The 25,454-nt window shown below is 41.5% G+C and overlaps 1 protein-coding gene and 1 non-coding gene across 2 annotated transcripts in view; one reads left to right on the top strand and one right to left on the bottom strand.

The window, feature by feature from the left end:
• Nucleotides 1-25,454, top strand: part of SCAPER (S-phase cyclin A associated protein in the ER) — a 363,891-nt gene that overhangs the window by 77,221 nt on the left and 261,216 nt on the right. The window contains 3 exon segments of the mRNA XM_043494057.1: nt 8,453-8,613; nt 11,405-11,470; nt 23,085-23,347. Coding sequence (XP_043349992.1) covers nt 8,453-8,613; nt 11,405-11,470; nt 23,085-23,347 — 490 coding nt within the window.
• On the bottom strand, nt 20,445-20,526 carry TRNAS-UGA. The gene has a single exon. It is a non-coding gene; the product is annotated as a tRNA-Ser (tRNA).

Consider the following 25,454-nt stretch of genomic DNA (forward strand, 5'->3'; position numbering starts at 1 on the left):
GGTCGGTCACAAGGGTAAATCGTCATCCCAGAAGGTAATAACGTAGTGTTTTCATGGCCCATTTCACAGCTAGGAACTCTCTTTCAACCACGGCATACTCCTGCTCTCTCGGGAGGAGTTTCCTGCTGAGGTAGAGGATTGGGTGTTCTTCATCTCCGACCATCTGCGATAGGACAGCTCCCAATCCTACTTCAGATGCATCTGTTTGTAAAATGAATTCCTTGTTGAAGTTTGGGGATATAAGCATGGGGTTACTGCAAAGGGCTGTCCATAGATCCATGAATGCTTTCTCTGTGGCATCTGTCCACTTCACCATATCTGAATGCTAGGCTTTTATCAGGTCTGTCAGGGGACTCGCTTTGTTAGCAAAATAGGGAATAAATCGTCGGTAGTACCCCACCGCACCCAGGAATGCCCGGACTTGCTTTTTCCGATTCAGCCGGGGCCAATTTTGAATAGCCTCTAGTTTGTTTAGTTGGGGCTTGACCATGCCCTTTCCTACAATGTAGCCAAGGTATTTAACCTCAGCTAGCCCTATAGCACACTTGGCTGGGTTGGCTGTGAGGCCAGCCTGTCTTAGCGTGTCCAGAACTGCTTCCACCTTTTCCAAGTGGGTTTCCTAGTTGGGGGTGTGAATAATCACATCATCCAGGTATGCTGCTGCATAACTGGTATGGGGCCATAGGAGCTTGTCCATAAGATGCTGGAAGGTGGCAGGTGCCCCATGCAGTCCAAAAGGAAAAACCATATATTGAAACAGACCCTTTGGGGTAGAGAATGCCGTCTTTTCTTTTGCATCTTTGGCAAGGGGAATCTGCCAGTATCCCTTTGTTAAATCAAGGGTGGTCAAAAATCTGGCATTGCCCAGGCGGTCAACTAACTCATCGATATGTGTTATGCATCGAATTTGGATATCTCATTCAGCCGGCAAAAGTCATTACAAAACCTAGTGGTGCCATCGGGTTTGGGCACCAACACAATCAGGCTTGACCGCTGACTGTGGGACTCTTCGATGACTCCCAGCTCCAACATCCTCTTTACCTCTGCCTTGATCTCCTTCCTTTTTGCCGCTGGGACCCAATAGGGCCTTAAAGTTACTTTTGCCCCAGGGCCTGTGATAATGTGGTGATATGCTTCGGTGGTCCGACCTGGTTTGATTAAAAACACATCGTGGTATCGGTTGATCATCTCAGTTACCTCCTTCTTCTGGTTTGGTATCAGATTAGTGGATATCCTGATATGCTCCTGCATGTTATTTTCCTGGATAAGGGTCTCTTGGGCCACTACACAAGCCTTTCGTTGGTGCCAAGGCTTTAAGAGGTTAATGTGATAAATGTGTTCTTGTTTCTGGCATCCTGGTTGCCACACCACGGGTGCAGCCACCTCATAGGTCCCCTGCCATTGGGCCAAAAGCTTGCTTTGTGCCGTTGGTATCAACACCATCACCCAATCCCCTGGTTGGAACTGGTGGACTTTTGCCTGGCGATTGTAATGGGTTCACTGGGCCTCCTGTGCCTTTTCCAAATGTTCCTGTAAAATAGGGGTGACCTGGTCTATCTGTTCTCGCATCTGCAACACATGGTCCATTATATTTCTCCCCTCATTGGGTTCCTCTTCCCAGATTTCTTTTGCGATATCTAGTATGCCACGGGGGTGGTGTCCGTATAATAATTCAAAGGGGGAAAACCAAGTTGAGGGCCGAGGTACCTCCCGGATTGCAAACATAAGGTAGGGTAGTAGGGTGTCCCAATCCTTCCCGTCCCAACTTACCACTTTCCTTATCATTGCCTTGAGGGTTCGGTTAAATCTTTCTACCAGCCCATCGGTCTGCAGATGATAGACTGAAGTTCTCAGTGTATGTATATGGAGCAGCGTACAGAGGTCCTTCATTAGCTTAGACATAAATGGAGTAGCTTGGTTGGTTAATATCTCCTTTGGTAGCTCCGCTCAGGCAAAGATCGCCACCAACTCTTTAGCTATCATTTTAGAGGCCGTGTTCTGCAGGGGGACGGCTTCCAGGTAGAGAGTAGCATAATCCAGAAAGACAAGTATATATTGGTGGCCCCAGACTGTCTTCTCCATGGGTCCCACTAGGTCCATTGCTATTCGCTCGAAGGGGACCTCTGTGATGGGAAGGAGGGTACTAAAGGTGCCCTCAAGTGGGGACGGGGACTGTGCAGCTGACACTCTGGGCAGGACGCACACTACCTCCGCACTTCTTCATGTACTCCAGGCCAGAAGAATCGTTGCAGGTCCCATGCCAGGGTCTTCTCTACCCCTAAATGCCCCCGAGAAAGATGACTATGGGCAAGACTTAATATAGCATTCTGGTGTTTTTGAGGTACTAGGATCCGCTCTACCTTCTGCCCCCGTACTGGTGCAACCCGGTATAAGTGATTCTTCTTCATTATGAAGTAGGGTCCTGGTCCCTGGGTTTTCCTTTCCACGGGGACCCCATCTATTTCAGTCACCTTCTTCCTAATGTTGTCATACTTTGGGTCTTCAGCCTGGTCCTGTCCAAAATTTCCTCTCCCAGGGCTAATCTGCCTGAGATCTAGGAGGCCAGTCCATGTTGCCTCTACTGGTTCAGAGGCATTAGGGTATGGGTCAGACTTGGGTGCTTCTCCCTCCTGGGTGGCCTCATTTTCAGCTTATCGGGTCTGCCTACCTACGAGAGCGACCCTCTGGGTTTGGGCCATTATTTGGGTTCCCAAGGCCTTAGCTGCCCTCCTTTCCCTTTTCGACTTTCTACCCTCTCTGGGAGTGGAGAACAAATCTGGGGATATTTCAGAGAAGATTGGGGGTCGACAGTCTACTGTGGATTCCTCACTGATTTCAGGGTTTGCCCCTTTCTCCAATTCCCCTACCGGGAGTAAGTCTCCAAACCCTGGGAAGTCCCTCCGTATGAGCACCAGGTATGGGAGTTTAGGGATTACACCTGCTGCTATCTCAGTAGTATTCCCCTGAATCTCCATTTTTACTGGGATGGTGGGGTAATAACAAGCTGTCCCAAGGATGCATATCCCTGTACGCTTAGCCCACAGCAGCTGACTACGCTTCACGAGCTTCCCCGAGACAAGCGTGATAGCACTCCCCGAATCAACCAGTGCTGTGATCTCTACCCCATTTAGTGTCACTGGTCTGGTGTACATATGTGGGATTAGTGAGACTCCCACAAGGTGGATTAGGGAGCATGGGTCTGCCCAGTTCCCCAGGTTACACTGCATAGGCTCCTCAGCATTGGGACACTGTGCAGCTATGTGTCCCCACTCCCCGCAGGTATAACATCTGTATGGAGCCCTAGGCGTTCCTTGGTCTCTTGGTTTGGGCAGTCTACCATCATGATTCTCTTCCCCCTCAGTGCTCCGACTCTTTGTGGCTTCTCGTGGGCCTTCAGCCCCTCTCTTTTTCCACCTGGGCTCTCCTGGTGGCCCAGTCACCAGAGCTCTAGGGCTTGGTGCTGCTAGTTTAACCCGGGGTGCTTCTTCCTTAACTGCTCGAGTCAGCTTCCTCGCCGTCCTTCACTTTTCCACCAGTGCAACAACCTCGTCGTAGGTGGAGGGTTTGTTCTGGCTTACCCAGGCTTGAAGGTCTGGCAGTAGTCCTCTCATGTACCGGTCCAGAACCTCTAGTATCTCCTCTGGACTCCAGGACTTAGTCCGTAATCACTTTCGTGGGAGTTGGATGAAGTCATATAACTGGGACTGTGGAGTTTTGTTTTCTTGGTACCTGCGCTGGGCCCGCACTGCGGTCGTTACCCCAGATCTGGCCAGGATCTCTGTTTTCAGCTGCGGGTAGTCTGCCGCAGCCTCTTCAGGCAAATCATAGTAGGCCTTCTGGACCTCCCCACACAGGAATGGAGCAAGGATACCAGATCACTGTTCTCGGGGCCAAGCCTCCCGCAGGACTATCCTCTCAAAGGCCAGGAGGTATGCCTCCACATCATCCTCGCCGCATCATTTTCTGCAGCCAGTTGCTGGCCCGAATGATCTGCGTCCCATCATGGCCACGGTTCAGCTCTGTAAAGGCCTTTACCTGGTTTACCAGTTCCCGCAACGTAGCCCGGTCTTGAGCAGCCTGGTCCATCAGCAAGCGATTAGTTTCTTGCTGCAGCCGCACTGTATCCTGTTGGGTGGCTGCCTGGACATGGTAGCCTCCTGTTGGGTGGCTGCCTGGACATGGTAGCCTCCTGTTGGGTGGCTGCCTGGACACGGGTAGCCTCCTGCTGGGCAGCCGTGGCTTATGTCAGTGCCCGCACTATGTCCTCCATTGTGGTGGGGGAAAATTTTTTTAAAAAAAGGGGGGGAGGGTTTAAACAACACCCCCCTTCTTCTGCCGCGCTGTGTACACCAGATCCCACTCCTGACACCAATTGTGACAAAGTTCCTCCTCTACCTTGGTGGGTCTGGTGCTTATTGATGGATTTGCTCGCCTCAGAGATTCACGGCGGCCCTCAGTTTGGTCATTTTCATGAACCCACAGTCCAGGTCAACCCATCCTGTATCTGACCAGGAGTTGGGAGGTTTGGGGGGAACCCGGGCCCGCACTCTACTCCGAGTTCTCGTTCAGGGTCCTGTGGAATGCAGCTGTCTAGAGTGCCTACTGGAACAGCTGTACAACAGCTACAACTCCGTGGCCTACTTCCCCATGGTCTCCTCCCAACACCTTCTTTATCCTCACCTTAGGACCTTCCTCCTGGTGGCTGATAATTTTTGTACTCCTCAGTCCTCCAACAGTACACGTTCTCACTCTCAGCTTCTAGTGCCTCTTGCTCCCGGCTCCTCACATGCACGCCACAAACTGAATTGAGCTCCTTTTTAAACTCAGGTGCCCTGATTAGCCAGCCTTAATTGATTCTAGCAGCTTCTTGATTGGCTGCAGGTGTTCTAATCAGCCTGTCTGTCTTAATTGTTTCCAGAAGGTTCCTGATTGTTCTGGAACCTTCCCTGTTACCTGACCCAGGGAAAAGGGACCTACTCAACCTGGGGCTAATATATCTGCCTTCTATCACTATCCTGAAGCTTTTGCCCGCCCACTTCCCGGATCCCAATAGGATCACTGTCCTGTAGCCATCTGGCATGACCTGTCACAAATGGTACTAATACTTCTCTGTCTCTACTAGAAATCCCTCACATGATGCATCCTAGGACTGCATTAACCTTCTTCATGGCCGTATCATATTGGTGTGATGATGTATGCATAATTGCAGATCCTGGCACTCTGGAGTGAGAGAATTGGGTGCTCTTCCTTGTGTATGCCTGATGTGATTTTCTAAGGGACAAAGTCCTCCTGCATATATATTTCTGTTCTTTCTGAGTTTTGAAAGTAATCGTCTTTGAGTGATGTCCCTATGTGCATTCCACACGTGGGTGTGCTTACGCACCATGTGCCTGATTCCGGAAGCGTTTCTTAGCAATGCCTGTTATCCTGCACATGCGCAGTGCATCTCCTCATGCTCTCAGCCAAGGGTATAAGAGGTAGTCTGGGTCGATGCCTTCCCGTTCCCTCTTACTGCCACATGGCCTGAATTAGGACCTGCTGTTCCTTTGTGCTTTTAATCTGCTAAGAGAGTTATTCTTGTTTTGTATGTAGTATGTAGATATTTTTATAGTTAGTACGTTCTGTTTGCCTAGTGTAGTAGTTCTTTTTCCCCGTTCAGAGACTGCCCCGTCCTCCCAGAGACTATGCCTTCAAAAACTCTCTCCTGCCTATGTTCTTTCTCCCTGAGCATGCTGCGCCATCTGTAAGTCTTTCCTGCCCAGGACTAGGGAAGTTTGCGAGCTCTGCCTTCACAAATACCTTATGCAGCCCCAGGCGCCTTCGGATCCTGTCCCAGGAGACCCACCTGTACAGCGGCCAGTACTGGTGGTGAGCGTCCCTCTGAGCTCTGTGTGTGGCTCGGAACCGGCTGTACTGAAGGCCAAGAACAGATCCTGGCATGAGAGCAAAAAACACTCACTGGCACAAGAGCAGATTTCCACAGAGGACTGCTCACAAGTGCATCATTTCCTCCCTGAGCCAGGTTGGGTGAGATGTGGTGTGCAGATCTGGCCAGACTGGCACCCAAGATCCCACAGATGGAGGACAAGGCCAAGTGCAAATGGGATCTGTTAGTACAAATGATCATCTGGGCATCCAAGTTTCCAGAATGCTCACCAGCATGCACAACACCACCTGCTCTGCCAGTGCCCATGCACCTGCCAGACAGACCAGCCACATAGACTCCACTAGGCCACTCAGGTGTTTCTCTCGGCATTTCGCGGGCCACTGGCTGCATGGAGACATTCCTGATGACAGAGGAGTTAATCCTTCTCTATATGGAATACAGACAGGGACCACATATCTTGAAGAATCTCTAGTTACAGGTAAGTAATCTCCTCTTATTTGCATTTCACCTTATTCAAAATATTGTTCTGAATGGGTTTCTTCCCCGAAACCAAATGCAGAGAAGGAAAAGTCGTGGCATATCCTTTATGTATACAGGGTCGGACCAGAAGGTTACAGGAGAGTAATAGAAGGCAGATATATTAGCCCCTGGGTGAGATAACAGGGAAGGTTCCAGAACAATCAGGAACCTTCTGGAGACAATTAAGACAGGCTGATTAGAACACCTGCAGCCAATCAAGAAGCTGCTAGAATCAATTAAGGCAGGCTAATCGGGGCACCTGGGTTTAAAAAGGAGCTCACCTCAGTTTGTGGTGCGCGTGTAAGGAGCTGGGAGTACAAGGCGCAAGGAGCTGAGAGTGAGAACACATACTTTTGGAAGACTGAAGAGTACAAGCATTATCAGACACCAGGAGGAAGGTCCTGTGGTGAGGATAAAGAAGATGTTGGGAGGAGGCAATGGGGAAGTAGGCCAGGGAGTTGTAGCTGTTGTACAGCTGTTCCAGTAGGCACTCTAGACAGCTGCATTCCACAGGGCCCTGGGCTGGAACCCGGAGTAGAGGGTGGGCCCGGGTTCCCCCCAAACCTCCCAACTCCTAGTCAGACACAGGAGGAGTTGACCTGGACTGTGGGTTCATGAAAATGGCCAAGGTGAGGGCTGCCGTGAAGCTCCAAGGCGAGCAAATCCGCCAATAAGTGCAAGACCCACCAGGTAGAGGAGGAATTTTGTCACAGTATATAGATCACTGCAATTCTATCCATCTAGAAAAGCAGAATTTAGGCCGTCAGACTCTGATCTTTCTTAAGGATGGAAGAATGGCCCCCTATATCTACAATTTATCTTTGCAAGGTAAGTAATAGAAACCTTCAAAGTAGCATGGGCCCATGGATTTATTTTAGCTAGATTTACTGTGGAAGCTTAGAAAGTGTGATGGATCCATGAATTTGTGTATATTCTATATTTATAGCAGAAACCCACAACACAGCAGTCTGTGCTTGGCTAAGCTCATAGCCCTTTCTACACAAGGCATTGTGGATTCTTGGGCAGAGAACAGGGAGACCTCTTTGGGGGCATTGTGCAGTTGGCTACTTGGTGCTCCCCAAACACTTTTTTAATGCTTTACAAACTTGATCAGAGGATGCCGCATTTGGGAACCATGTTCTCTAATCACCAAAGTGCTGAGATCTTTCCTCAGTTATTAGTTCCCTTTTAATTTTTAATTTAATAGTTTGTTTGAGACTTTGGCTTCTTGTTGAATTAAAGTTCTACTGCTGTTTGTGTATGGAGAAAGTGTAAACAGTCTAACTCTGGGCCTTTGTAGCTACAGCACTACTTGCTTTTTCTCTCTGAAATTATTTTGTATAATTGGGAATGCTAAACAGTACTCATTCATGTGTGCCATTGGTAAGCTAGGATCCAAAAAGAATTTTTTTAATCTGCTAGTTCTTTTCTGTGTCCTGGTTTCCACTGATGCTGTCAGTCACCCTTTAGGTCAGTCAGAAAAGTTTTGTATGTTTTTTCCAAGTTAAATATCAAGAAGATTTTCCGCTCTGGAAATTGTGTAAGTATAGAAAGAGAGATGGGGGCAAGAATAAGAGCTTTCTATTGGTTGCCAATAGGTGCCATTTTTTTAGAGCCACCCTTTAATCTAAGGTTTCAGAGTAGCAGCCATGTTAGTCTGTATCTGCAAAAAGAAAAGGAGGACTTGTGGCACCTTAGAGACTAACAAATTTATTTGAGCATAAGCTTTCGTGAGCTACAGCTCACTTCATCGGATGCATTCAGTGGAAAATACAGTGGGGAGATTTATATACACAGAGAACATGAAACAATGGGTGTTACCATACACATTGTAATGAGAGTGATCAGGTAAGGTGCGACGAAGTGAGCTGTAGCTCACAAAAGCTTATTCTCATATAAATTTGTTAGTCTCTAAAGTGCCACAAGTCCTCCTTTTCTTTTTCCTTTAAGCCACCAAAAGCCAAAACACAAAAGAAATGAACAGGTAAGAAATTCTCCATTATTTGATCAGAAAGTGTTATATCTATGAATTATTTTTTTACTTAGGAATCCATCTGTGACAATTGCTACCACTCGTCTGGCTCCTTCAGGTGTAAGTTGGGCTGATAAGGTGAAAGCCAACCATGGAGCTAAAGCTGCCACTCCAGAGCTAGCAACTACACAAACCTGCATGCCAACACCAGTGCAGAAGTCATCACGGAGAAATGGCAAGTGTCTTTCAGTGAGCTATTATCTAAAATTATTATTATGGCCCAGCAATTGAAAAGTTAGTTCAATGTGAGATGACTTATTTCATAAGAAAAATAAATCAGTCAAAATCACAACTTTGTTGTTAGAGTACACCAATTTAGTTTTACATAATAAAATAACATAACAGTAACATAACATAAAATAACAGTAAAATTAAATTAATGATCAAAATGTAGGTTCTTCCAGCATTGCTTTTTCAATGCTGCTGTTGAAGTTGAAGATTTCCCTTAGCAAATGTGTTTTTTCAAGTGCTGATAACTTTTCATTGACTAACCTACCTGACACCTCATATAGAAAAAAAAAATGTGACTAAACTTTTGGTTTAACAAAACTACTATTTACCTTTCTTTAAAACTCCTTCAGAGGTTTGTTTTCTAAACTTCTTCATGGACATCAGGGATCACAACTAAAAAGCAAAAAGTGTTTTGATTCTCAGGTTCAGAAATGTACAAATGGCCCCGCAAGAATAATCTTTGATATTTTTCAAAAGAGCTTGAAGATGTGTGTCCACAGAGACTGACGCATTAGACCTATGCTAAAGAAGTGATAATGGATGGCTTGTTCTTTCTCTGGAGAGTTGCCACACTATATTGTAGTTCCTTTCCCTTTGTTTAAAAAGTGTCCTTGGAGAAGCTTTTAATTCATAGCCTTTTGCTCTAGAAAAGATTGTTTCATTGGAAATAGTAAAAAAACAAACAGACAAAAACTTTGCCTTTTCCTTTATGAACTCTCTCTCTCTCTCTCTGCCAGCATATATTGGGGCCTGGGAGTTTTCTCCAAAGATTGTTTTCTCCATTTATCTTTTAATTTATTGACCCAGTTTTCCTTATGCAAACACAGCGTTGAGATAGAGGAAGTAGATTCCCCACCCCAAAGTGAATTTAGAATCCCATTTTAATATATTTAGTATCTTAAAGAAAAACTACTAGAAAAGAAAGACATGCACTTAGTGTTTGTAGTAAAAATTATGCACCTTATATAGATCTGTACATTTCTATGGTGTTTTACAAAGGTCAAACGTGTTTACAGCCTCAAAGTATCTTACAATTTAAATTAATTCAGTTTTGTAACAGCAGTTTCATATGGTCAGAAAAGAACAGTCGAAAGCTTACTCATTTCTTGTCTCACATCCATTTTGTCCTGCTATTTTACTAGTCTGTCTCCCTGAGCATCATTTTAAAATTACCTCCTGTCTCTAGTGTCACCTCTACTCCTCAACAGTTTTTTTGTTTTTGGTCTAGCATTTTTTTGTATTCTTGACAACATATGTATAAAATGAAAAACTGAAAAGTGGCAGCTATGACATGACAGGACTCCAGTGTGGCATATGATTTATTTCAGTGCTATATGTAATTTTCATATAAAAATAAAATTAATTAATGGACAGGAGAAGTGAGGAGCAACAGATATCACCAGCTCTTTTTTGGACAGATATGAACTATACCTGATACAGTAGCTGAAGAAATCAGATTTATGCCCAGGAGACTGAGCATTCTGACCCATATTAGAGCTGCAGTACTTTGAGACTGCTGTGAAAAATGGAAAACTTTGAAGGATATAATCTCAAAGTACAAGCTTTAAATGAAATGTGTCTGTTTTAAAACACTTTACAGATTCTTTACTGTCATGAGGTGCCATCTCCTGAGGAACAAAATAAAGGAAAACTACATTCGGCATAAGAATATTTACATGCTGGAAGGGAGAGAAGTGCTGTCTGTTGCTGCTTGGTCTAGTATATGCCAACTTTTGAGTTGCATACTGGAAAAGGTTCCTATAAGATGATGAATCTATTTAGATTGTAAACTCCTTGGTTAAGGACTGGGTTTATACCATGCCAAACATTATAGGTTCTGTATGATCGTGGTCTCTAGACACTACCACATTACAAATAATAGACTGAAGAGTTTGGTGGTGAGCAGACAATAAGATAGGAATTCCTATCTAAGGAATAGGAAAAGGAGCTATAAATTCCGACCTTTCTGAGAGCCCACTACTGGAGGAAATACCATGATTTTCAAAGCTAGAGCTTGGTCTGTTTGTGAGAATTGTGTATTTTTTTTTGTTTCCAATTGTTACATTTTTGTAACTAAATGTTGAATGTTTTTTTGAAATCAGCTACTTCTTGTGCTTGAAATGTATCACCACTGCTTCATATCTACCTGTTACTGACAGCATCTTTGATTACAACTCTTTCAGCTTTAGTAAAGATCTAATGTACTTCTCATTATCTCTGCAAAAAGAAAACGCATCTATCATACCTCCCCATCTCAGTGGATACCCATTCTTGGGTGCATCCTTTCAGGATGTGATTCTTTGCTTCCATAACTTCAAATTTCTGGGTCGTTGAAGCACATACATCTATTAAAAAAATACCACAGTAATTGTATAGTAGAAGCGAGGCTGAAGGAACTTGTTAAAGAGCACTTTTCATTCCTCAGCACATCAATTCACAGAAACATAAGCTAAAGACACTGTGTCTGAAAGGAAGAGGAGTGATGAAAGACAAACCATGCAAAAGGATATTTATGTTGTCCTGATAAAAGTGACAGGCTGTTCTCTCAAAGAAACACACATTAAATAAAAGGTTGCTAATAGAAAGAAAGGGTTTACAGCTATCATTTGAATTGCTTCTTGTAGCCTGCAACTAAATGAGAATATGTTTAAATGTTGTGTTTAAGTTTGAATTAGCTTCTCTATAGTTTCCTAAAATAGATGCAACTGACTCAGATTTGGCTATTAATGTTGCAGAACAGATGCTGAGTGAACATCCCAGGAGATGGAAGAAATTCTTAATTCATAGGAGCAAGAAAAGAGGTGGGGCTATCTTGTTCAGAGAGATCCACGGTCTTAAAAAGAAGCTCAAGAGGGGCTGTAGACATTTCCTATAGCAGTGGCATATGGGTACCATGCTTGTACAGAAAATACTTTGTGCTTAAGACTTAAGCACAAAGTACCAGGGAATGGTTACTTCTTCTGACACTACCTAAATTTTGATTCTTCTATTGGTGCACCAGCTCATGCTGAGTACAGATTGTACTCAGTACAGTTACTCAGTATTGTACTGAGTACACTCATTGTTGAAATACTTGAGAGGATTTGTACCCTGCATCTTAGTTTTATTGGACCATCTAAAGGGCCCTGCTCTGTCACTGATATTGCTGAGCCACTGAACAGCCTCTGAGTCCTTCTGGGGCAAACTTGTAGGTGTATCGATGAGGATTTGGGTTTCCTCTTGCTTTTTCTAGGGCACTTCACAGTCTTAATCCATATCAAGATTTTTCATCAACAACCCATGTCTTCAACACTTCAGGGTTTCAAGCCCTGTTTACTTCCCTCACCCAAACTTTCCATCTGTGAACTTTGGCTCAGCATGCTATCACCGCATGTCACAGGGTGCACCTCTCACCACTGGGCTGATGTCTCCTCCTGGTCACTCTGAGGATTAACTCTCGAGGCCAACGCCCCCATCCACAGATTGCACTCCATCACTCCGATTCTGGTCTCCAGCTCCTCTCTCTCAAGGACCCTCAGTGTCTCCTTCGTGACTTTGGCCTCTGGCTATGTCACTCAACGTTCCCCCTTCTGGGGTTCAGTCCATCAGCAGTCCTAGGCAGCCTCCCATTCACTGCCTCAGTTCTACACCACGCCCTTTTGTGGCTGGTAGGGGAACCTGAGCCTCTTCTCTTGGTTCCAGTCCTGGGACCCTCAGCTCAGCAGTTCTGGGCTTCCTCTCTCTGCCTTCACTGCTCCTTCCCTAGACTGCTTACTACATTTTGGTTCCCCTTCTCTCTCTGTGTGTACCAGCTCCAAGAACCCTCCTCCCCCTTTCAAGGGAGTGACTGATGAGTGCCTTCCTGCAGCCTTTCCCAGCAGCCTCCAAGCACTCATCCCTCTTCCCAGGGAACGAATGCCCTTTTTCAGCAGCCCCAGTCTGTAGTCCTCTACCTGGCTTTATAGGCCCTGCCAATTCCTGCATAGGTTGGCATGCTTGCAATCACTTATTTCTCTGCCCTGGCTCCTATTCCAGGTGCAGCCTGGGCAGTTAATTGGCCTACCCAGCTATCTTAACCCTGGACAGTCCTGCGTGGGGTGGAGACCCCATCGTGCCACACTTCACCATGTCACTTGTCTCTCTTTTTTCACCTTGCTTACAGATGTGTAAAAAGGAAGATGCCCCAGAAGCTTCTCTAAGTTTGTAGAGAGAGAATATCCTTTACAGACATGCATAACTACTGTGGAAAGGTGGAGCTTGCAAAATCGTTTTCAATCTCTGTGGCGCATGCTCTAAGACCTGAAATGCCTGTGTTACTTGCCTGTGTCAAGGTTTCAATTCCCTTAGTAGTATAATGTGATATCCCAAGGGACTTGGCACCGATTCTTCATAGAATGTGGCAGTGCTGTCTTTAAAGCACCATGTTCAACCCATTTAAAGAAGTGACAGGTTATCTCTCAGTTTGTGACTTCTGCTGTCCTCAATACCTATTGGCAATCCCTAAAATCTTCAAGAACCCAGCTGTGAATAGTATGTAAACAGGTATGCAAGCCAAAAGATTCTCAGATACAACAATAGGAAATATTGCTGTAGCAGAATAGCTTTGATAGAGATGTGGTTCTTTGCAGCAAATTGGTGCTTAACAGCAGTGACCTGACACTGGCGCTGGATGGAGTCCTCAGTTCCATGAGAAGCCTGAATGCACTGGACTGAATTCATTAGTAGATGGCATAACTGACAACACATTTATCTGCAGTGATTGTCTTAATACTGTTGGTTTTGGCACCAGTTTCAACTCTCCAGTTTCCTTCCCTGACATAGCACCTGTGACATCTATTTAAGGTGAATTCTGATGATGAAGATGATCAAGATGTGTGTTTTTGGGACTCTGAAGAAACTGGTGACTCCTTATAGATCATCTGTATGTATCTGTAACTGCAGGGGAAGAGGACAAAGGGAATGGCTGTTTTGGAGGATCCAGCCTTTGCCCATATTTTTGAAGTAGGCAGCTAAAGTTTCAAGCGTTAATTTAGCCCCTTTTTAGAAAATGCAAAGAACTGAAGTTGACCACGATGTGGGTCAGGTTCAGCTTTGAACAGAGTGATCTGGTTATTGTATTCTGTTCTGGATATGATAGAGAGCAGACTGAATTTTATTCTGTTGATGGGATCACAAACTTGTTTGGAAGCAGAATTTTACCAGCTTTTCTGTTTTTTGCACAGACAGACAATTTCAAGCTAAAACCAGGGACCATTAAATACACCTAGGACTGAGATTCCCTTCACCAGGCCAAATTAATAAAAAATGGTTTGTTTTGTCAGTTCTGAAATGAGTGACATGAAAATTTTACTAATTTACATTGTGATATTCAGAGATATTTTTTTCTCTATACAATATACTGGATTCCAGGAATCGGTCCCTCTCCAAAAAATAGACAAACGGGCCTGATAACCTTTCATTTTCTTATTACATCAACTTTCGGTTTTTGGCATTCTAGTCTTAGCTAAGACGAAAGCTGTACTTCTCTTTCTCTTGGCTGTGTACATCTTGTGCTGGCAACAAAGAAGAGAGTGGTGTAATGCTGCTACAGGGAATCCTCTACTACTTGGATCCACTGTATTTAAGTCTGTATTGTGCTGGCAGACTGGACCTGAGAATTGCACCCAATATCTTCTCCTGTTGTTAGAGAAATGGGAAAGCTGCAGCTCAGATTTCAACTACTTGGGTTGGCAGCAGCCCATTCCAGTTTTCTAAAAAGTCCTCCATCAAAAAGGGGAAAATCATGGTGGAATATTTCTAATTTAAAAGCAAACTTTTTAAAATAAAAATAAACTTGTAAAGGGCATCAAAAACCTTTCATTTTCTTCATTTCCCTTTTACCTAGTAGGTCAGATGCTCGGTTTTGTGGCATGACTTCAAATTTCTCTATGTAGGTCTTTTTCATGACTGCTGCTTATTCATATCCAAGATGGAAGAATCTGTTAAGATGTTGAAAGAGAAAAGAAGGTTACTTAATTTTAACTGGAATTCTCAGAATATATGTATAAATGTCAAGAATATGATTCTGTAATGTGTAGTAGCCTAGTGTTAGTTACCTTTTGATTCTCTGTCTCCTTGGGTTAGTCTCTTCTTTCCTCCTTCTCTGTCGATGGCTTGTGCAACAGTTGTCCACTCACTTTCCCTTGCTGTATGTCTGTGTTTTGTATATGTATCTTATTTTCCTCCTTCCCCTCTGTATCTCTCTTACATCCTCCTCTCTCTCTATCCCTTTCCTTCTTGCCCTTCCTGCTTTGACTCTGTAGGCCAGAATAAATTGAGATAGAATATTTTTTCAATCTCTAAAGCTCTAGTCAGAGTGGTTTGTTCACAGAACGTGATATTTGTCAGGTTTACTTTTGGCTCAGCTCTACTCCTGCAAGCTTGATCTTGCTCCTGGTTACATGTATGACAATTTCAACAGACCTCCACTAGGAGCAAATTGGAGAAATATCACCACAGATATCAAGGCATAGTTTGTTCCCTTCTAGGTTGTCAAAGCAGGATTTATTGCACATTAAGGAGACATAATCCCTGTTGGAAAGTGTACTTCTCTTCTTTTTCGTCATTTAAAAAAAAAAAAAGCAGCGTTGTGAATAGTAGTTTTACTAGATCCGATGATTTAGGTCTCTTAACAATTTTAACCGATATCCATTGCCTGAGTCAACTCTTGGGGAGACAATGCTTCTTCTTATGACTGTCAAGATTTATTGCTTCTTACAGCATTGCATTTTCTCTGTATTTTCTTTACTACTCTTTTTCTTTCCTATCTTCTGTCCTATACTCCTATCTTTGGGTTACCAGAAGTTTTGGGAAAATAATTTCCGTTCCTACTGGGCTTATGCTTCCAGACACTCATGCATTCACAGTTCTCCATAGTGCCACAATAGTACCTACAGTAATATTATATAGATTTAAAATATAATAAAGGTTACTTGGGACTTAAAGTTTACTAATTATGGGATAAAGTCAGGTAGGCTTAGGTAATAAATCACTGGCAAAGAAATGTTTAAGTGAGCACAAATCTCATAAGGCAGAACTTTTTGGAGTATTGCATATTCTTGGATAATTTATCTTATGAATAAGGCCCAATGACTATGGGTGCCTCAGATAACAGATGGCTTGTGACTTCCATGTAATACCAGAGCAAGCAGAGACAGGGAAGTTCAAGTAAAACAGAGAATGAATTATTCATTAACAAACTGGGCAAGTAACCAAATTCAGCATGTGATACTTAGCACGTGGAGAATGGCTAATGTGCTCTGTGAAAATAATTCAAGACTTCTGAAACAATTGTTACGCACCAGGGATAATACCTTGGTGAGCGTTTAATTTTTGTTCAAGATCAAGAGCTATGTGAGCTAATGTCAATGAAGATATTAGTGCTGCAAAATTTGTGTTAAATAACATTGTTTGCAGTGGTTGAGAACATAAGACGGTGATGGGTGAATTAAATGGAAAAAGATTTAAAAAAATAAACGTTTGAGCTCATTAATGAGTGTCAGATGTCTAGTATAAAGCTCCAGTTTCACACCTGTACCTAATAAATAAATCAGCAGAATATTGTTATAAAGGTATATTTATATTGGAAGAGCCTTATGAAATAAAGCGTGTCAGTGGATATAATGTACTCTGAGTGTAAAGAAATTCTGTCTAAAACTCTTTTAGTGCCTTATCCTTCCTTATTTATCTTAAAGATGAACTTTAAAACATTTTTGTTTTGTTTTTATTTTACATATGGGGGATAGAAAATATTATTACTAAAACTTTTCAAAATTGCATGACATACTTAAAATCTGCCACTTATCTGATCCCTTTTTGGCCATTCCATTGTGCTTGTTGATTTCTGATTGCTGTCTTGTCCCAGAACGACTGCACCACAACTAAAGGTGGGGCAGAGTTTGTCTGGCTTACCCAAAGAAGGGCAGCTCTGCTTTGTGGTTGGTGGGTGGGTGTGGGGGGGAGAGAGAAAGGTTAGAAACTGCTGCAAAAGGTGCTCTGTGGTCAGAATGATGTATTTTTTGAGTATCGTGTTGATTTAGATGCAGTCAGCAGGACTTCACATGACTTAAAAAGATTTTTTTAAGTTAATAATTTGGAATAATTTATGTGCTGAATGTCTTTCTATGCTTGCTTTACAGCATTCAGCATATAATTGTAGGGCAATGGTTCTCAAACTGGGATTCGTGAAATGTTACAGGGGGTTCTCGGGGGAAAAAATTCCCTAATGGTGGACAGAGCTGTTCCTAGGGATCCCGGGCAGCATGGGGGCCAGCAGCCTGGAGCCCCTGACTGCCAGAGGCTAAGCGGATCAAAGCAAGTATATCTATCACACTGAAAGGATTTAAACTTCAAGACGCCTTATAAGAAATGGAAAAGGAGGTGGATATTTTTTGCTGTTTTAAAATTAAATAGGCAGCTAGTATTGTTTTTAAAATTATTACAAAGAACAAGTTTAAGTTTTGTTGTAACATGCGTTGTGTGCCTGGACTGCTCAAGACCTGAATGCTTGTGTAGGAGGAACTCTTTGAGTTGGCTTCTTAAATACCTTCATGCTGTTTCACATCTGATACTCCTTGATGAAACACAGGAGCCTTGGCTTATAAACAGGCTTATTCAAAGCAATACAGCTACGAAAGTGAGATTTTGGAAGAGTGTTGCCGATTTTCAAATGTAATAAAAAATACCATAATGATAATAATAATTAATAATAATTAGTGTGTAACAAGCATGATATAAAAATAATTTTATATTTCCAAGATCACTGCTTTTAATTTATACTCAGGTAAAGGAGAAAATCCCTGGAAATACTCATTTTTAGGAGGGGGTTCGGAGAGACTTGACATTTTAGTGAAAGGGGTTTCGCAGGTTGTTAAGTTTGGGAACCATTGTTGTACGGTTAACTGATTTCCCGTCTATCTTTGCAACTCATCTTTAAGTTTGTACTTTCTTGTATTTTATTTGACATTAGCATGGATAACTTTGTGGCATATACTTTTTTCATCCCTTGCAGAACTTAGTGGAGGACATTGAGGACTCCTAGCGGGTTGTACTCTTATCTCTTCTCTTTATATTAATAATGGAATGATGATGAAAATAGTTAATTAATGTGTAGTATTTACATAGTACCTTTCATTCCAGTTCTCAAAGGGGCTTTCAATCAATAATTAGGCCTCACAACACTCCCGGGAACTACATTCCTGATCCAACCCATTCCCATTGAAATCAAACATATTTTAAGTGACTTCAGTGGGCTTTGGATCAGGCTGTACAATTCCTTAAATGTTATTGCCATAAAGGGAAGTCCTGGTGCCCAGGACTATCCTGATTTACATCTTTAAAGTCATTGTGGTTGAATGGTTGTAAGCAGTAGAATTTTTCCATGATCTGTGAAGAAATTTTCATGCTTCCACTAAGTTCCTGTAGAAAAGATACGGTAATTCTGATTTGGTATAACACTATTAGATGAGTTGAGACTATAGGTAAATAGTATCCATTTTAGAGATGGGGAAACTGAGGCACAGACAGACTAAATAGCTTTATTGAGATCATATGTTAAGTCTGTGGCAGAGCAAGAAATAGAACCCAGATCTCTTGACTTCAAGTCCCTGTAACTCTAACCAGAGGCGCACTCTCATCTTTATTTAAGTTTATTTTGGAGGAATAAGCACAGGCCTTCTGCAGAGGTATACTGTCTTTTACTGCTGTCAACAAACAGAAAAAGCCCCTTGCAGAATCATTCGCACAAAGTTTTGTGGCTTGTGTTGAAAATGTGTGTGACCAGTTTGCAGATAATGGGTTCTCTGAAGTAATGTAAAGCAGTTTGATTTGTACATATTCGATTGTTCTTGTTGAAGCTGTCTTAGATTATCAGCTTTGATAATATTTAACAGATCATAACATTTTATTTTTCTGCTAATTGTGAACATGGAATTAGCATTAACAGCTGTTTGACTTACAGTATCTATACATTTGATCTATTTAAAAAACAAAATTGGGGACAGATAGCTGACTTAATAGCCCCTATAGTTCCATAGAGACTAACACATTTATTTGAGCATAAGCTTTGTGAGCTACAACTCACTTCACTGGATGTAAGCTCACAAAGCTTATGCTCAAAAAATGTTAGTCTCTAAGGTGCCACAAGTACTACCTTTTCGTTTTGCGAATACAGACTACACTAATACAGGCTGTTGCTCTGAAACCTATACTTCCATTGACTTCAGTGGCTATCTACTCCAGCATTTCCACATATTTGTTTTTCTGTATGAAATGGGGAAAAAGGTAGCTAGATTAAGTCCCCAATAATTGCAAAAATAGGTAGGTAAGGGTGGCAAAAAATAAATATGCAATTTATGCTGCTTTGTTTTCTGTCCAATTCCAAGTTTGTCTGCCTCCCAATGAAGTTGGATCCAATTCAGCTCCCATTAATGGAAGTAGAATAAGCTGGTAACGTTCTGTTTTATGCAACCTCTGTCATTGTTGGAAGTCCCAAGATTGTAGCATTGCGACACTTTGTAGTACAATCCCTAGGTGCACTGGCACTAAACTTAATGATTTACAGGATTTGGTGCCAGGGCCTTGTACTAGTTTACAGTGGTCTTTCAGAGTTGGACTCACAAAGGATTCTGGAACGCAAAAATGGAGATCAAGCCAAGGCACCCCTATATTGTAACTTTGCTTAAAGCAAAGAAATGTGTCATACAAGGGGAACAGGTGTCTGATTCCTTCATCTTCCTAAATAGTTGTCTAATCACCAATACTTAAAGCTGATCCAGTTCCTCCTGAAGCCCAGATACAATGCGAATCTGGCTGCCGGAGGGGCACAAGATTTTCAGAGAACATAATAATACACCCAGTGTGTTTTTTAAAGACTTTTATATATTAATTTTAAAAATCAGATATCCAATAATTCAAACATTACCAAAATCTTCAAAAGTAATATGCAATTCATCAAAAAGAAAAGGAGTATTTGTGGCACCTTAGAGACTAACAAATTTATTTGAGCATAAGCTTTCGTGAGCTACAGAGTGATCACTTAAGATGAGCTATTACCAATAGAAAGGAGGGGGGGAATGAGGAAAACCTTTTATGGTGATAATCAAGGTGGGCCATTTCCAGCAGTTAACAAGAATGTCTGAGGAACAGTAGCCCGAGTGGCTATCCTTCAACAAAAAAAACTTCAAGAACAGACTCCAACGAGAGACTGCTGAATTGGAATTAATTTGCAAACTGGATACAATTAACTTAGGCTTGAATAGAGACTGGGAGTGGATAGGTCATTACACAAAGTAAAACTATTTCCCCATGGTATTTCTCCCCACCCCCCACTGTTCCCCAGACGTCCTTGTTAACTGCTGGAAATGGCCCACCTTGATTATCATCATAAAAGGTTTTCCTCCTTCCCCCCCTCCCCTTCCTGCTGGTAATAGCTCATCTTAAGTGATCACTCTCTTTACAGTGTGTATGATAAAACCCATAGTTTCATGTTCTCTGCGTGTGTATATAAATCTCCCCACTGTATTTTCCACCGAATGCATCCGATGAAGTGAGCTGTAGCTCACGAAAGCTTATGCTCAAATAAATTTGTTAGTCTCTAAGGTGCCACAAGTACTCCTTTTCTTTTTGCGAATACAGACTAACACGGCTGCTACTCTGAAACCATGCAATTCATCATAATATGTCAAAAGAAAAGGAGTACTTGTGGCACCTTAGAGACTAACAAATTTATTAGAGCATAAAAGTTCATCCTCCTCGTTCCGCAGCGAGCAGGGTTCGAACCTGCGCGGGGAGACCCCATTGGATTTCAAGTCCAACGCCTTAACCACTTGGCCAGTCATCCAGTTCTGTAATTATCACTTATGTGCACACCATCAAAAGATAATTTAACCAGTACCCCTGTTTGTTTTCTTGCAAGTAATTAATAATGGCATAAGTAAGTTATGAAACCACCTAAGTTTGAAAAGTTTGGTTCAGATGTCCTGACTCTCAGTCTTTTTGCCTTAATCACATGACCAACTTTCCTGTTGTAAAAGGATTTGAGATACCTTGATCATAAGAGTTGTTTATATGCTGGCTATATTATGCTAGTATATACTATATTAAGCTTAGTCTCTCACACAACTGAGCGGCTTTTTGTCAGTTTAATTTCTACGATTTGCTCTCAATCATGACAAACATTCTTTCTTACAGACCTTTCAATTTTTTATTGGAATGGTTCTTCAAAACAGTTTATACCAAACATATATCATAAAATATGGTCCATAGTTAATTTCTTAGTTTCTTTGAGTTCTAAGTTTATTCTTATATTGAGATGCTCTTCTTTTTACAATTTTCTTGTATTTTTCCAGTATTTTATTAGATAATAGTGTTTGTGTTGACCATCCCCTTGGATAATGGATTAACTGCAAGCTCTAAATAATATTTCTTTGTACAAGGAAGCTTTTGAAAGAGTGTTTTTCTTTCCCGTTTTAAAATAAAATGATTAATCATAATATTCATAAAGGATGAAAAACTAAATATTCTGAAAACTTAAGTCCAAGAGGGTACAGATTAGGCTTCTCTGTTACTTACTTTGTCATAGTTTTTTTTTTTTAAGGGCTATGTTTTAAGATTCTTTGCTAATTTGTTTCTCTAAAACAGAGTATTGTAAAAGCATTAATTTTATTTATATTGTTTAAATTAAAGAACTGAGATCAATTTAAAATTCCTTATTGTGGTAGTCCTTTTTTGAACCTTTTTCTGCGACCATCTGGGCATACATACATACACTCTTACATACATGAGTAGACCCATCAATATCGGTGGAACTTCTTGCATGCATAAAATTAAAACATAAGTTAAGTGTTTGCAGACTAGGGCCCTTGGTCACTAGAGAATGATGTAGAGCGCAGCAAGGTGAAAGATTATTAAAAGTACTAAATGTATCTATTTCCTAGATATATTTTTTTGAAAAGCAAAGACTATTTGTGCACTTTACACATATTCTATTAGTTAAATATAACAGAGAACAAGGGCAAATTTTAAAATGGACAAAAGGTTTTTATTTTCCAGATAGCTTCTCTTGGAATAAATTTCCTTGTTCCCAAATGGATTTTATAGCTAATACATACTCATGCCCATTAGAGTGCAGACAATCTGCCAATATACAATATACTTATAGGCTAAACAGTACAAGTTCATAAAAAAAGATTTCCTTCAGTTTACTTTTGAAAGCAAAAGCATTGGTGGAAGCTTTAATAATAAGTCTTTCATAAACTTTGTGAGAACTCATTTGCTGTTAATCGTTGGAAATAATGGTAATGTTGCATGTTCTTCTCTGTAGGGTACAAATCCTACAAAGTCTGGTTGAGTAAGGCTGATCCTGCAAATATTTAGGAACATTAACTTTAAAGACCTTTCAGATGTTCCCCAGGACAGAACGTGTCAGAAAACTCTGACCTGGGGATGATGGTATTATTCTTATTTAGCAGTTATTGGACAGGATCTAAACTGAGTCAGTACAGTTTATTATTTAACATTGATGAATCCAACATTATCAGGTCAAACATATGCCAAATGATAGTATTTTTAATAAAATGAGCTTGAATAAAACCTGTGATCAATTTCCATGAAATTTAAAAAAAAAACCTCAATGGAAACTGCTCTTCTAAACAAATAAACTTCCCCTACAATTTGCAACCCAAACTTAGCAGCATTTTGCTATTTCATGAGACTCAGAAAGTGAAATTATCTGGAAATTGACACTAAATAGTGTATTTTTATCATCCAATTTGAGCAAAATGCAAAAAACAGCGTACATAGAAAAATATTAAATTATAAATAAACAGCGTACATAGAAAATATTAAATTATATTTTCAAAAATATTTTCACTTTTAATAGCATAAGGCCTCAGTCTTGCAAGTGCATCTGAATGGGTAGATCCTTGTGCTTGAATGGAGGCCCATTGAAGTTATTGGGGTTTATACGGATGCAAGGGTCTGTGCACTGAGCTCTGATTGCAGTATCGGTCTGAGAATGGTAATAGAAACATAGATAAGAAAGCCTATTTTAAAAAGTATGTGTACATACCCTCCCCCCCAAAAAAGTATAAACACTTATGCTCAGGAGTAACTTGGCTCATGAAAGTAGTCCCTTGGAAGTCAATGGAATTACTCCCACTAGTAAAGCATGTACGTAGGAGTTTGCAGAATGGAGCGAAGGATTTTTAAACTGATAAAAATGTCCCTTGGAAGGAAAGTTATTCTTGAACAGTGTCTAATAGGTTTCCATATATTTTAAAGAGAAAAGGTGTCCTTGTTGTGCAGAACAATTTAGACAATAAAATTGCTAATTGTGGCTTTGCAAAATTGTATTTATAAAGCTGTTTCTTGGTGGGGTGTTTTTGTTTCCTTGTGTAGAACGAAAGGATGCAGAAGGATGGGAAACAGTTCAGCGCGGAAGGCCTGTTCGATCTCGATCTACAGCTGTAGCGACAAAAACTCCTGTAGCTTCAGAATTGCTAAAAACTAAAGATGACAGTGACAAAGAAAATGTGGTCTTCAGACCATCAGAAAGTAAACAGAAGAATTCATTCGATGAACATAGTGCATCCAAAAATACAGAACCTCTGCAGAAAGATTCTTTATATCTGAGTGATCATCTTCTTGCTGAAAGGATTCAGGTAAGTGTAATTTGAAACACTTTTATCTTTTATTATTGTAATATTTTACTAATGTTTATATAGAAACATTAATCGAGGTTATTATGTACAGTGGTTTAGTCTTTAACCTGATCGAAAGGTTTTAAAATATTTTGAATTTTTATCAAATCCTTTTTATTATGGTTAATATACAGAAACTACATTGTGAATAACATTAAGGTGGCAACATAAATTGACAGTGATTAAAAAAACTCTTATCTGATAGAGATGCATTATATATTTTACAATATCTAGAAAAATAACTGGGCGTGGTTATGGTAGTACACAACTTAGTTGAAGTCAGTGGGTCTGCTCACCCATAAGGGCTGCAGGATTGGACACATTATTTGTTGCAACAATAACCAAAATGTTTTCATGTTTTTGAAAGTATAAAATCAAATTTGGCTTTAACAGTAGCTCCTAGCGTAGACAAACAAATATTAAAAACTAAAGTACATCAGAAAAATTATCTGTATTCACTTATGTATAGTGAGTACCTGATTATGCCATCAAAGCTACATACCCACGTTGGGGGTGGTTCAGAGCTTACAATGCCTCCTGGAGTTCCCTGGCACATGGAGTATGTCCCTTGCCACTCTCTTTAGAGGAGTGAAGCCTAATCTTCCCTTTGTGACTGACATCTCTGATGGATGATCTTGAAGGGGTGGTATAAGGAGTGAAGCTTAATCTTCCCTTTGACACTTACTGTGGCCCCTCCCCACTTCCTCTGGTGGTGACTAGAATCCTATGTGGGGGGCATGAGCAGGGTAACAGTCTGTGTACTCTAAAAATATATGTTATCACTAAAGTGATCGTAATTTTACCTGCTTTCCATGCAGGGAGGTGATAGAAATAGCAAAGGAGTGGGAGAATCCCTTGCTTCCTCTTGTTATTGCATCTGTGCAAGGGCCAGGCAAAACCTAGCCATAAATTTAATCCTTTGCGTGGAAATGAACTGTTGTATGAGCAAAAAGAAAGGAGTACTTGTGGCATCTTAGAGACTAACAAATTTATTTGAGCATAAGCTTTCGTGAGCTACAGCTCGCTTCACTGGATGCATTCAGTGGAAAATACAGTGGGGAGATTTATATACACACACAGAGAACATGAAACAATGGGTTTGATCATACACACTGTAAGGAGAGTGATCACTTAAGATGAGCTATTACCAGCAGGAATGGGGGGGGAGGAAGAAAACCTTTTATAGTGATAATCAAGGTGGGCCATTTCCAGCAGTTGACAAGAACGTCTGAGGAACTGGGGGGCGGGGGGAGGAATAACATGGGGAAATAGTTTTACTTTGTGTAATGACCCATCCACTCCCAGTCTCTATTCAAGCCTAAGTTAATTGTATCCAGTTTGCAAATTAATTCCAATTTAGCAGTCTCTCGTTGGAGTCTGTTCTTGAAGTTTTTTTGTTGAAGAATAGCCACTCTCAGGTCTGTAATCGAGTGACTGGAGAGATTGAAGTGTTCTCCAACTGGTTTTTGAATGTTATAATTCTTGACGTCTGATTTGTGTCCATTTATTCTTTTACGTAGAGACTGTCCAGTTTGACCAATGTACATGGCAGAGGGACATTGCTGGCACATGATGGCATATAACACATTGGTAGATACGCAGGTGAACGAGCCTCTGATGGTGTGGCTGATGTGATTAGGCCCTATGATGGTGTCCCCTGAATAGATATGTGGACAGAGTTGGCAACGGGCTTGTTGCAAGGATAGGTTCCTGGGTTAGTGGTTCTGTTGTGTGGTGGCTGGTGAGTATTTGCTTCAGGTTGGGGGGCTGTCTGTAAGCAAGGACCGGCCTGTCTCCCAAGATCTGTGAGAGTGATGGGTCGTCCTTCAGGATAGGTTGTAGATCCTTGATGATGCGTTGGAGAGGTTTTATTTGGGGGCTGAAGGTGATGGCTAGTGGCATTCTGTTCTTTTCTTTGTTGGGCCTGTCCAGTAGTAGGTGACTTCTGTACTTTTCTGGCTCTGTCAATCTGTTTCTTCACTTCAGTAGATGGGTATTGTAGTTGTAAGAATGCTAGAGAGAGCTCTTGTAGGTGTTTGTCTCTGTCTGAGGGGTTGGAGCAAATGCG

The sequence above is a fragment of the Dermochelys coriacea genome, chromosome 10 (assembly GCF_009764565.3).
Source record: "Dermochelys coriacea isolate rDerCor1 chromosome 10, rDerCor1.pri.v4, whole genome shotgun sequence".
NCBI lineage: Eukaryota > Metazoa > Chordata > Testudines > Dermochelyidae > Dermochelys > Dermochelys coriacea.